This window comes from Pagrus pagrus (assembly GCF_965226575.1).
Source record: "Pagrus pagrus genome assembly, chromosome: 16".
In the NCBI taxonomy this organism is placed as follows: domain Eukaryota; kingdom Metazoa; phylum Chordata; class Actinopteri; order Spariformes; family Sparidae; genus Pagrus; species Pagrus pagrus.
The window spans coordinates 2,308,436-2,321,635 of NC_140200.1; the positions used below are offsets into that span (position 1 = coordinate 2,308,436).

Consider the following 13,200-nt stretch of genomic DNA (forward strand, 5'->3'; position numbering starts at 1 on the left):
CTTGTTAAACACAGAAGAAAACTTTACAGGGTCCCGTTTTAGAGTAAATAAACTCTGAGCTCAGGTGTTTTTGATTTCAAGCTCGTACAAACGAACAAAAAGCCAAAGGAAACATACGTCTGTATAAGAAATGTACCACCTTTATTTTCCAATTCACACATCCCCATTCAATATGCAATACAAAGCCAAAGCAATTTATATAAACAGTGAGTCTGAACTCTGAACATATTAAACAATAACTGTCAGTTTAAGACAAAAAAAGAAACAAACTGATTCTGTCTCAGTATTCAACACATCTGATTGAACACACAGTAGCATATCTCCGGCAAAGAGGGAAGAGCGTCGTGTACATCAATCATGTGACACTTCAGTCAGATATGAAATATCCGTATCATACGTACACCTCGCTCCGAGTCTCGTCCATGCACAGTTTTCACTCATTGCATATAAAACATTGCATTCAATGTACGGCTCACACACACGTATATATTACTAAATACAAGAGGATCAAAAACATACAGACTTAATGAATAATGAACGGTAGATACCTGACTTGTTAATTTAATGTGTTAATGAGTATGGTTCGTTATGTGTATGGCTTGTGGATGAAATAAAAGTATTTCTGTGCTGAAACATGAAAATACTGTCTTCACAGGTTAAGGCTTTAAGACCAAGTCGTGCTCCACGACGAGTGATGACAGTTTATTATTATAACATGTTAGATGTCAAATTTAGGAAAGTCTTTACAGCTGATCCAAGTATTTAGTAGTCGTTTCCTTTTAGTACGCACTCTCTTACTCACGGTCCTTTACAGAGTAAACACAGTAAAAAAAGAAAAGAAAAAAAGAGCCACAATTCAACTTAAAGCTGCGTCACAACCGTCACAGGATGACGAGATTGTCTGACCTCGTGAGAAAGTTAGTTTGAGTACGTTAGGAGCTGCTGAAGGATTATCTGTGTTGTGGCGTTAGAGGAATGAGGGAGGATATCGGTTATACACCACAGATATCCATACTGGTTACGATCAGTGACGATGATTATTATCACAAGAGGTGAAAGCAAACAGTCGTTAGTCATTTCTGTCAGGTCTGAGGCTGTGAAATGATCCGGTGTGTAGTTCGATGTATAGAAGGATTAATAAACTGTTTTAAAAACGTGTTTATCATTTATTCAGAGTGTAATTTTTTTGGCCTTTTCTTCTAGAGAAAAACATTTTCCGTTTAATGCCGAAGCCACGATAAAGTCACTTAAAACAGGGAGAAACACGCGACAAACAATTCAATAAAACATTTGGTGTGTTGATTTAATTTTAGTCTTTCATCGTCGTGGCCTTTTTCAAAGCTTAAGAACAAACTGGATCTTACTGGATGTGCAAAGTAAGTTTGATGTTCACAGTGGATTTATTTTAACAGTTGCACAATGTTGGAGTCTGAAAACAATAAAGACAAATACAGAAAACATCCTAATGGTTTTAGCAATACATACATCAAACCAATCAATCCCTCATGTGCTCATAATATTTAGCCCTTCACTGCAACACAAAAAAAAAAAGTCCACCTTTAACATCGATTGATTTCATATTCTGTCATTAAAGTGAAAACACAGAAACAACTTCACTTGTTTTAATACACGCCGAACTTTCACTGCGATATAAACGAAAAACCTGTGAATTTAAAATGTTCAAAAAAAGATTTATTGTTTCAAAAAAACAAGTTGGACTCGACTAAAAAGCTGTACACTCGACTAATTCCATTGTCAAATAAAAGATTGAAAGAGATTGATTAAAGGACATTTTTATGCTGCCTTGTTCATTTTATGTCCAAGTGCTGCTCGCAAAGCTCCGTTACATAAGGCTGATAGGTTTCCATCATTTGTGCTTTGACAGCTGTTAACAGTAGAGGCAATTCATGTGATGCTCTCAGATTTTTTTTGCAAAGTAGAAGTAGAAGAAGAAGAAGAAGGTAGATGTTCTGCAGGTTTCAATAGCTTGGAGGGAATGACTATGCAAATACACACAAGTATTAACATCGAGTCTTTTTAAATAATGTAAACATATACATCTTATTTGAGGTCAGAGCAGTGATCCTCTTCATATCTATTTATATAAAAGAAAGAATTACTGGAGCATCGTCCGGATGTTCTTCGGAGTGGACTCGTCGTTCAGGTGTTTTGTGGTAAATCTGAGGAGAAAGAGTGAATGTGAGCGAGACTGTGAACAACAAGGCAGTCGGGAGAATCACAGCACGCGTCTCTTCTGGCCCTAAATGAAAATATACACATGCAGCAACATTCATGTTAAATGTGACAGCATATCTTTACAGCGGTCAGTTTGGTGAATGTATGACGTTTTTTTTCCATCACATCTGCCGGCCTGGATCTACTGCTAAAAGGTGCGTCTTAAACCAATGACACGCGTGTCTCGATCCCCACAGTACTGTCGAAGAATCACCGCTAACAAAGAGGCTCCCATGGCCCAAAGCATTCATTTCTCAACATTTTGACAAAGAACAAAGTAAAATAAAAGTGTTTTCTTGAGAAATATCTCATCAGCGTGAAAACAAAGAGGGAGAATACAGGCTCTCTTTTTAATGAACTGTATTATATCGTAAAATACAACATTTACTGAAAAACACAACAAGCCGGGCAGAATGGAGGAATAAAATGTGTTTTTAGTGGAGATTGATGAAAGTCTAACACTGGCAACCCAACACAGAAACACTCCTCACACGATCCGAAGTCGATTGAATGTAACCTACTTGAGGGCGTTCAGGAGGCCTTCTACGTTGTCTGCCGGCTGGTCCTTCAGGACTTTTATGCAGCCTTTCATCTGAGGAGAAACAAACAGACTGTGAATGAGAGCGCAGCATCACAAAACAAATCTACAGTGATGCTGTTTCGACATGTGTGCAGCAGTGTCAGAGAGTGTGTGTGTGTGTCTCACGTCTATCTTTGAGGACTTGTTGAAGGCGCCGTTGGGGTGGACGTGGTCATAAAGAATGATGACTCCGACCATGACCCTCATGCAAAACAAGAGCGTATCCTCGCTGCTGAAACGACTCGAATATTCCCTAAAAACACAGACAGGGAAAGTAACGGGATAAGAAAAGGAAGGAACCTTGAAATGAGAAAGACTGAAGTCTCGTTCAGAAGAAACTACATTATTTGTTGGATGAACATGTGAGAGTGTGTGAGTGTCTTCTGCAGCGTTTACACTTCTGGGTTTCTACACTAAACGCCTCCATTTCAAGGACTTCACAGACTCAAGGTGTTGTCTTGAAATTCATGGACTCAACTTGTCATGAGCAAGTCTCATTTACTGTCTCACTTAAAGAGGTCGTATTCTGCTTTTTGGGTTTTTACCTTTCCTTTATTGTGTCCACGCCAAAGTGTGTGTGTGTGCGCGTCAGTACTCACGGTGTCTCCAGCATGACTTTACAGACGCTGGCCATGGTGCTGAGACAGTCTGTCGTGTTCTCCAGTGGAAGAGTCTTGTTCTACAGAGACAGACGCATAAAACAACAGTTTATTGATCAATATGAATATTTATTATAAATAATTCATTGTTCAAACATAATGAGATGTTTTCTGACGCAACACTCCAATAAGAAAAATGGGGCTAACTAAGAAGTTAAGTGCGACTCATTTTAGCTTCCTCGTCTAAATATGTAGCGCACAGTCAGCTGAGAGGTTCGAGCCACAGCGTGACAGTGGATGGACTTTACCTTTCATTGAAATTAGAAATAGATTAGGAATAAGCAACATTGTAAAACAGTTGCTGTGTGGGTACTCTGTCATGTTGACGGCGATGCAGTGGAAACATTCTCACCTCTGTCACGAAGTTTGTGGTTGCGTTGCTGAGTGTTTTCAGCATGGGCGTGGCTTCAGCGTAGAACAGAGACATCCTGTTGGCCATCTCATTGTTGACTTCACTCTCAATGTCCAACTGTTGGTGCAGAAACAATCAGAGATAAGCAGATAAACAATGTCAGCGTGGGAGAGCTTTTCAACCACATCTCGCTCATATTTATTGAGAGAAGCATCATCCAGACACACCTGGACAACACTTACAAGTAGTTCTTTTAACTATTACTCCATTTTTAATACGTTAGTACTTCAAAAGTGATCAGTCGGGCTTATTTCTGGACTTTGTAGATTAATCTAACCGACACAACAACATGCAGACAACTTCAAGGTTCGCCCTCTTTTCTAGAGATCTTTTTCCAGGACATTTTCAGTGACGATCTAGCTGGTACGACAGACAGGGAGCTAATATGTTCCTTAATTAATCAATTTAAAACCCCAATGTCTTTTTCTCTTGTGAATTACAGTGTATTATCCACGGCTGCCTGAACATCAATAACTGAACAGCATGAACACCAGTAACAAAGGCTGCTGGAAGTTTTGCTTTCATCAAGATCAGTAGTGAATATACGAAAGAAAAGTCTCTTTAAACGAACAACTCACTGGTTTCCTTTTAAGAATAATCTACGTTTTTATAAATAATATACAGTATACTACTAACACTGTACTGTATTGTGCAGTTTTGGGGAGTTTAAATAATGTTTCAGGACAACACAAGATTTTCCAGGACATTTTGCTTTTTCTCTCATTTTCCATTTTCCACCGGAAAACTGGTCAACTGTTTTCCAGGTTTTCCAGGACACGTGGGAGCCCCGAACTCACGTTCATGTTGTTTATCCGGTTTCGACTGATGGTTCTTCTGTAGTAGCTGAAGTCGTTCTGGATGGCAGGAATTCTCATCTGAAGGAAAACAAGACAACAATCAAAGGGTGACGAGGGCAGAGTGTGTGTGTGTGTCTGTGATAGTGTTACTGAGACAGCTCGGCAGACCTTCAGCTCGTCAAAGCGCAGAGTGAAGTGGAGGATCTCGGCAAACTGTTTGGCCAGTGCCTGCTCCCTCTCCAGGTGCTGAGTGGGCGTGAAGGGCGGACATGTCAGGCACTCCAGTAAACTCTGCAGGGCCTCCTCTGCAGAAACACACACACAGAAAAGAAGTGAGCTGCTGTGTAGGAACCTCTTTCAGTTCCTCTTCAGAGTTTATTTGAGCGTGCGTATTTTGACTGAGGAAAAGAAAAAACTCAAACACTTAATTTTCTACTAATTTTAACTTCCTTATAGCATGAAATTACTTGTAAAGCAACAACTTCATATTGAAAATATCCTCCAGAGCTGGACGTAGGCAAGCTGAAGGTTTTGTTCCTCTAAACCTGCTGCATATCATTCACTTGGCTTTGGCATAGATGCTACTTTAAATGTTACAAAATGACACACAAAAAATAAAGAAAACAACCCGAGTGATGGAAGAGATACAGTTCTTGAAATGAAATATTCCTGCCACTGATGATGAGCTAAGACGAGACCTTTACTTCTACACGGTGAACACACCTAGTCTGAGAGAGAAACTGTAGAACTTCTTGAGTTTGATGACCAGCGGGCAGACGGAGTTCCAGGCTCGCTCCTGCTGCATGAAGTCGTTCGGGTTTTGAATTGCCTGAAAGGAAACGAAGTCAACAGAAGAAAACGTGAGACAAACGTCCACAATTAAGAGCCGTGGTGATCGTCGACACCCAGCGCCGGTGTGGTTCCTCACATCTCTGATCTCCTGGCCGGCTCCTTTGTACGCCTGCAGACCCGTCAGGATGCTCTCAGAATCCTGGAGGACCGAGTTCACCTGGTTCCACACCTCGCGCTCTCCTTCTGTCGGCTGTGCATCTGACACACAAACACAGAACACATGCACACACAGATGCATACAAAATCACACACACACACACACACACACACACCAGGACAATAGTTAGCTCAGCTACTGCAGCAGTCAACGTCAGTACGCACATTTCAGGACTGATTATTCTTGTCTTTTCACATCAAGAATCAATTTGCAAGGGGCTCGTTAGTTTAGCAGATTTAACTCAACATATAGTCTAATTATCTTGTCTTAATGTTGCACTGTGACTTGATGTGAAAAGGCTTTAATTAAACAACTAATGACTGTGTTTTTAATGACTGGGGCAGGTGTGCTGAGTGTTTTTGTCACTAAAAAAAATAACTTTCTACCAAAACTCTTTTTTTGAGAGGCAGAGTACAAAAACATTCAGCACACTGAACCGTGTTGGGGTCAAAGCTACAAGCATCATTTCACTTCAGTGGGTGTGTTTTGGCTTCCAGCACATACGGCACATCCACATGAGTCCATCAACAGTCAGACACCAAAATCAGCTGCCACGTGCGTCCAGAGCGATGCCTTTAATTTGAACTGCAAACCAAACGTTGGTAAGTACTGAGGAGGCTGGAGCTGTCTGTAAAACAATGAAAGCACTCTGCTGCAGACCGAAAGGCTCCAGACACATAATCAAGTATCCATAATGTATCTTGACGTCTGTAACTGAATACACTGGCTGCATTTACTGCATCGTGCCTTCAGCTCAAAGACGCCTCGTTTCTCTTGTAACACAAATTTAAAACAAATCTAAATTCCAGGCAGCGATATTTGGAGACGGACTGTGATGGAACTACTATGGTTTGTATGATGAATATACAGTATGAGCTGAAAAACGATATGTAAAATATGCTACATGTTTCTGCAGGGCAGTCTATCCAAAGCCTGCTGGAGCGAGCTCTTGGATGGACATGACGCTACAGCAGGTCCCGTACAGAGACACGTGCAATGAAGTTTGTATAAAGTGATCACAATATTCATGAGATTAAACTGATTGTATACATTTTTTGGGAAGTCTCTGATTAAAATAAACAGGATTCTTCTGCACTCGGCCATGCCTGCGACCTACAGAGAAGTTTGTTTCGTATTTCCTGCATGGTCTTGATAAGGATATCTATATTTTTATTGCTCTGCAGATCCCATATATCTCACATTCAGGACAGATTTTATATACTGTACATACAACATATAATCCTGATGTTTCTGCAGGAAGCTAAAGATTCTCAGGCTTCGGCTATCAGCTCTAACAGCTCTAAATATAGTGCATCAGTGACATTAAAAACTCTGTGCCTTGGGTCTGTTTTGAATTTCAAAACCCTCCCACTGCCATCATTTCCTCTTTGCTGAATAAACAAAGCCTGAGGTTGGCTGTATTGTGAGACTGGCTGAAATGCCACTGTGGAGGCGTGTTAGGTTTTTGTTGCAGAAAAAGGACAAAGCAGATTTATTTGCTGGGTTAACAATGAGCCAGCTTGTCTGTTTAATGTGAACATTAGGAAGCAGAGCAATAAAGTATATGATTTAATATCTTGATGAAGGTTTTCTATCTTAACGGCAGTCGCAAACAATGAAATGATCTCTATAAATCACAGGATTATGCAGGAAGAGAAACAAGAAGGAACTGTAACATAATGCACCTGATAATAATGTGCTAGTAATTACATTATGCCAGGTACATATATGTATCACATGTGTCATATTATAAGCAGGCAGGCATGCAGACAAGTTAGTAGAGGTCAAAGGTCAGCTCTATTTTTCTTCAGCTTGGCGTGAAGTGAATGGATTTTAAAAGTTTACTGAAATCAATCATCAATTCTGCTAAATTCAAAAAGGGGGAAGGTTGATGATACAATAGTTGAATAGTCTGACCCCTGACCAGCCAGAGCAGCTAAAGAGACGCTCGAGGAAAAATGACTCAGGGATGTAGAGGAGGGGAGAGCAGAGGGATAGAGAGGCACAAGCTGAGCTCACTTTCAAAGTCAAGGAAAAAGTTTGGCCCCTGTTCAAGCTCTGTGCAAGTGAGCACTTTTAACAGGTTCCCCATTTGGTTTCTGCAAGAGAGAGAGAAGAGAAAGAGAAAGGAAGAAAAGTATCGGTGATGTTAAAAGTCATCAATAAGTTATTAGGCAGATCAGAGCTGAGAGAGCAGAAGGTCGTGACCGAGTGAAAGACAAAGGAGAGGGGAGGAAAAAAAAGTGCAGGCGAAGAGGAGAGGAGCATAAGCAGACTCCTTCAGGGGATCGTCATCAGGAGCACAGACCTGCTGACAGAAAGGAAACACAGCTGAGCAGGTTACCCTCCCTCCCCCCTCCCAACATCTCTATCTCCATCCATCTTTGTTCCACTCCGCTGCCAGACTTACTTTCAAAGTCCAGGAAAAAGTGTGGATAGTTCTCTATTTCCCTTGTTAGGACTTTTAGCAGGTTACCCATTCCAGCAAACCTGATGGTCAAAATACAGCAGTGAAAAACAGACATGAAAAAAATACATGAACACATGTTTGCATTCAATCATGACATCACCTTTTATACCGAATCGTGGAAGATTTGTGTTTATTTACGAACAACACAAGGCAAGTTAAAATGTGTATTATACTAGTAGAGTTCACATTGTGCACATGTGTGCATGTTTTACGTGTTTTTGCTGGTCAGGAAAGAGGCTCAGCTACGTTTACTCCAGAGGTTCTGAATCTCTCTGCTCTTTTGGATTGAGGACTTTCTAAATGTGGCCAAACACGGGGATGTAGTCTTAAATGGCAGTTACACGCTATAAAGGTTTTATTGGAGGCGAGAGGCAGTGGGTAGGTAGCAATTTCCAGGGAAAAACTCTACCTCCTCAGCCATGGAGGGTGGTCACACACTCTGTAATCACAGCGGGGCTTAAAACGTACTGTTGCATGACATGAGGCCATGATTACGGAAAAAAAGGGGGGGATGTCGTAGTGTATCACGGGGATGCAAATGGGAACAGCATAACCCTGCTTGGTTCAAAAGACTTAATCCGAGGTTACATTCATGTTGTTATCTGAAAGTTTAAAATAAAGAAGCTGCAGCTATGATCTGTACAACTGATACTGGACTTTAAATCAATCAGAGTCAGTCTACTAAGGACATGGAGTTACAGATTCTTACTGTGTGAAGAAACTAGAAGGACACAGTTTTTCTCACACAGATACGACTTCCTTAGATTTTTAGAAGTCATAGTGTGAAGAGACAACAAAAGAGAGCCTGTGCTGCAGTGTGCGCATGATAATCATACTGCATTTATCCGCACAGCCTCCAGCAAATTGATAACTATTCTCAGCCATGGCATTCACTCCTCATCTACCCTTCATAAATTCATACACCAGTGACAGTTCGGATATAAACAGTCAGTTTTTATTGTAACCCTTGTAATGTATGTGATTATCAAGTCAATGCAGCCATGATTGCGTCTGTTGTTCAAATACCGGGTTGCACCAGAGGGGGGCAGTGCTGGCTCACATTTAGTTTTCACTAACAAAGATTAAAGCTGCACTGTAATGGTGTCATGTTGGTACATGTGCTGCAGAAGTCTAGTTTTGTAGAGGAACCCTAACCTGCGGCTATGATAACTTCCTCAACAGATTCACCTGGATTTATCTGCAGCCAACTCAGGTTATTCTACCCTCAGGCGTCCTTAATCCACTAAAACTGGCAGCCAGTTCGATCAGAGGAACTATCAAAGCACATGTCAGCAACATCTAAAAAAGGGACAGTTACTTTCTCTGAGAGACAAAAGACCATGTGACAAAAGCTTTCCAGTGTAATCTAATGCAATCCTTGGTTTAACATGCTATTCAGTCAGGGTATTTTCAAGTGATTTTCATTTGTTACAGAAAGCGTGTCAAAGAAAAAAAACCCCACCATCATCTTCAAGCTTTAAAGAGGTCATATAATGCTAATTTTCAGGTTCATGCTTTTATTTGGGGGTCCTCGTTCTATAATAGGACATTTACATTCAAAAAATGCTTCATAACACAATAAAGGAAAGGCAGAAACCCAAAAAGCAGAATATGACCTCTTTAAAGAAATGCCTGAAGGAAAATCTCTCCTTACTGTAACACTGTTGGATATCATTAATTTGTCATTTCCTACGCGACACCAGAACTGCTTTTAACAACTTCCAGAGAACAATATTTATGGCTGAGGTTTGTTTGTGTGTGTGTGTGTGTGTGTGTGTGTGTGCGTCTGGGTGTGCACATATTAACATAGTTTGCGAGCCAACTAGTTTGTGAACACTGGGGAGTGTCTATGATTGCAGTGATGTCACTCAAAATGTAGCTGCATTGCATTCTGGTATGCTCATGGCTACTGTTCACAAAGAAAGCAACGATTCAGAGCAACACTCGTTTAGATCTGAACAAGACACGTGTAACATCCGTCTCCAGATCAAGTGAAGACGAGACAATTCCTTAAATTAGCTGCCAACTTTTCCGCTGACAAACCTTCAATAAATTAAAGACAACAAGGCAAATCTCCTGACATGTATCAACCCAACACTATGGATGATAAACGGATTTAACAAGGAGAAAAATGAGGCACTCTAATTGTTGCCACTGCCCGTCACTTCTGTGCCAGACAAGCTGCATAAAAAACATGCTTAAACAAGCTCTTTTTTTTTTAAACGGAGACTTTTACACGAGCAAAACATGCCAATGTGTATGCAAATCCACGCCTCCTGTAATATCCTGTGACAGTCATTGTAACCAGAAGCTAAGTGTGTTTTATTTACCCCCCCTCGAGGCAAACAAACCAGCTGCAGCAGCTTTTTCCACAAGTTCTTGTCTCTCAAGAAGCCGAGGTGGAAATGAAACAACAAACAGCTCCATACAAGATGAAATAAAATGGACATGCACAGTTATATCTCTTTCCTTATTAAGATCTACATTCTGTCTCCTCATCATTTCCTGTTTATTTACTTGAGGCAAAGGGACACTTATGGTTATAACAATAGTTTCTACCTGGAGTAAGGAGTTTCTCACTGCAGACGTTTTTACTTGACACAGCAGGAAGAGTACAGGTTCAACTAATAACATTAACAAGGGCTACTAATCCCTGACCATCGTAACATCGTGATTCAAAAGGCTCCCCACCAGAGAGCACAACTGAGCGGCGTGTCCCCTCAGAGTTGCCGTAGGGCAAGAGTTGTTGTTTTTTGTGATATGTGGGGAGAGGAAATGAAAAGAAGTATGTTGCTGCTCAGTGCACTAACATTACGTCTCCACGTCCCGTTTATTATTTTATTATTAAACCAGCTCAGTTAGGAGAACCCAAGACACTCGGTTAAATTTGTGGCAGTAGTGTTTCTTTTCCCGCGGGCTGCTGTTTCTCTCGGTCATGACATTTTTAATACAGTTTTCTTAGCTTAGCTTCCTTGGCTATTCAATCAGCGTTGTTTTATGCATATGAGGCTGAACAAAGCTGAGTTACGGACATGTGGTGCGGAGACGACGACTTTTAAATGCCTTTAAACCTGGCACAGGGATGTATGTCGGTGTTAACGGGAGATAGCTTCCTCTGCAGGGTGAGACAGTTGGAGATTCATGTCAGAGCAACGGTGGGAAACAGCGGCGGCTACAGTGGTGAGCTAATACGACAACGCTGAGGGGACACGCCGCCTCAAATTCATAAACAACGATGTCATCGTCCATCACAATGTTTCACTGTAGACATCGTCGTATGCCAATTTGGCATCGCAGACATCGCCCAACCCGACCAGAAACCTGGACCTGCACCACCTAAGTGAAATGCAGTCAAAATGTCTCTTGTGAGCTGTTGTAACCAAAACAGGTCAATCCTTGGTAAAGACTGGATTTGTACTGTGTGACAGATGAGGTCTAACCAGGTCTCATCTCTCAGAAAGGTATTTAAACGCAGAAAATACTTGACAGAAACACTTACTCAAGGCTAAGATGGGATGCTATGTCCATCTTTTACATCCTGCTCACAATCAGTAACAGCCCTTTATCAATCCACGCACTGTGTTGGATTAAATCAGATTCTTTTGTTTTGTTTTGTTTCTTTTTTTTCTGTTTTATGAAGATTTGGACGGACATTTTTTGGGTTTGGTGTTCATGAAAGAACTAAGCCAAATCAAAACCAGGTCACATGATAGGACGGGTGTTTGAGTTCGTGCTATTAACAGCTTTCAAATACTGACTGGACAAAAACAGAGTGAGAGAGACCTGAAAGTGCAGGAGTGACAAAGCATGAGAGTGTGCAGAGAGAGGAAACTTAACTTCATTTGGTGCTTATGTAATGTAATTCTGTGTAACTCGATGGGTGCAGCTGCAGACTAAAGCCCGTCAGGCAGGTTGAATGCACGTTCAGTAAAACCTGCATCATTATAATACAAACATCTTGTTGAGGCCGCTCCACATCATTAACACTGACCCATGGTATATAGCAGTATGCGGATATGCATTTTCTGTGCTGTCCCAGTGGAAATCAATCATTCACATCTCCTGAAGAGAACCAAAACGTGCTCTCTGTTACATGACACTTTCCCATCTGCATGCTTCAGTCTTAATACCAGACAAGGAAGGAAAAAGTGCGCAGGGAATTTCCTTGTCTGCTCCGTTCCTCTTTCACAACCACTTATCTATACTGCCTGGACTGAAAGTGTGGAAACTGACTTTCCTCTTTCCCATAGTATTTATAATCAGCTGACAGGGGTTTAAATAAAGTGGAATAGCACGTATAGCATACCGAAGAAAGGGATTTTTTTGGTGAAGAATGTGCTGAGGGTGAAACTACAAACCCTATTTCCGAGATAAAAAGATTCCCCTTTGTACCCTTCACAAGAAAAAAGAAGTGATGGTGGCTATCTTTGTCACAGGGACGAAAACTCAAAAGGAACAAGAAATACAAATCCATTACTTAACACAAAATATGAAGTTTAAAATCCCCCAGGATTTCCAAACGGTGTTGAAGCAAACGTCAGACTTTTTATAACCCTGTCAGTTAACTTGTCCATCGAGCTCAATGACCTGCCTTTCATTTTTACTTTTGAAGTGCCACAAGTCGTCGGTGACACAAACAGACAGAAACTCCCCCAACATCCCCACTGTCCTCCTTTAAACCTCAATCTAAACATTCCCCTTGCTTCAAAAAAATGTGCTTGTGAAAGCGTGCAACAGTCTCAAGGCTATTTGTACTTTATAATTAAAGCTAACTCCACGCACTTGAAGCACCAAAATGAGTGCCACGTTTAAATTGCCTTCCCTGCTGTCTGTCTGAGACGACCTGTGTGAAGAGAGAAAATCATCCTCTGAGCAAACACATGGACCTGATGATTTGTAGAGTGGTGAATGTAATTAAGCGTTTTGTATAACTACAGGATTTAATATTTGTCTTTTAAAATGGGGAAAAAGCTTGACAAGTACAATCATCAGATGTCTACCATACTTCTACATCTGATTAGAGTTGTTATGATTCAGA

The 13,200-nt window shown here is 41.0% G+C and overlaps 1 protein-coding gene across 3 annotated transcripts in view; it reads right to left on the reverse strand.

Annotated features, from left to right (window-relative positions):
* Window positions 1-118: 118 nt before the first annotated feature.
* The window catches only part of fam49a (family with sequence similarity 49 member A), a 34,452-nt gene continuing 21,370 nt past the window's right edge, over window positions 119-13,200 (reverse strand). The window contains exons 3-13 of one of the 3 annotated variants that reach the window (XM_084378232.1): window positions 8,103-8,182; window positions 7,712-7,791; window positions 5,612-5,733; window positions 5,407-5,512; window positions 4,852-4,988; window positions 4,684-4,761; window positions 3,827-3,943; window positions 3,415-3,494; window positions 2,942-3,068; window positions 2,757-2,827; window positions 119-2,180 (exon numbers count right to left, since the gene is read on the reverse strand). In XM_084378232.1, the coding sequence (XP_084234358.1) occupies window positions 2,117-2,180; window positions 2,757-2,827; window positions 2,942-3,068; window positions 3,415-3,494; window positions 3,827-3,943; window positions 4,684-4,761; window positions 4,852-4,988; window positions 5,407-5,512; window positions 5,612-5,733; window positions 7,712-7,784 (975 nt within the window). In that variant the 5' untranslated portion in view covers window positions 7,785-7,791; window positions 8,103-8,182 and the 3' untranslated portion in view covers window positions 119-2,116. The remainder of the gene's footprint in view (window positions 2,181-2,756; window positions 2,828-2,941; window positions 3,069-3,414; window positions 3,495-3,826; window positions 3,944-4,683; window positions 4,762-4,851; window positions 4,989-5,406; window positions 5,513-5,611; window positions 5,734-7,711; window positions 7,792-8,102; window positions 8,183-13,200) is intronic. The other 2 variants (XM_084378233.1, XM_084378234.1) reach the window with 2 other exon arrangements.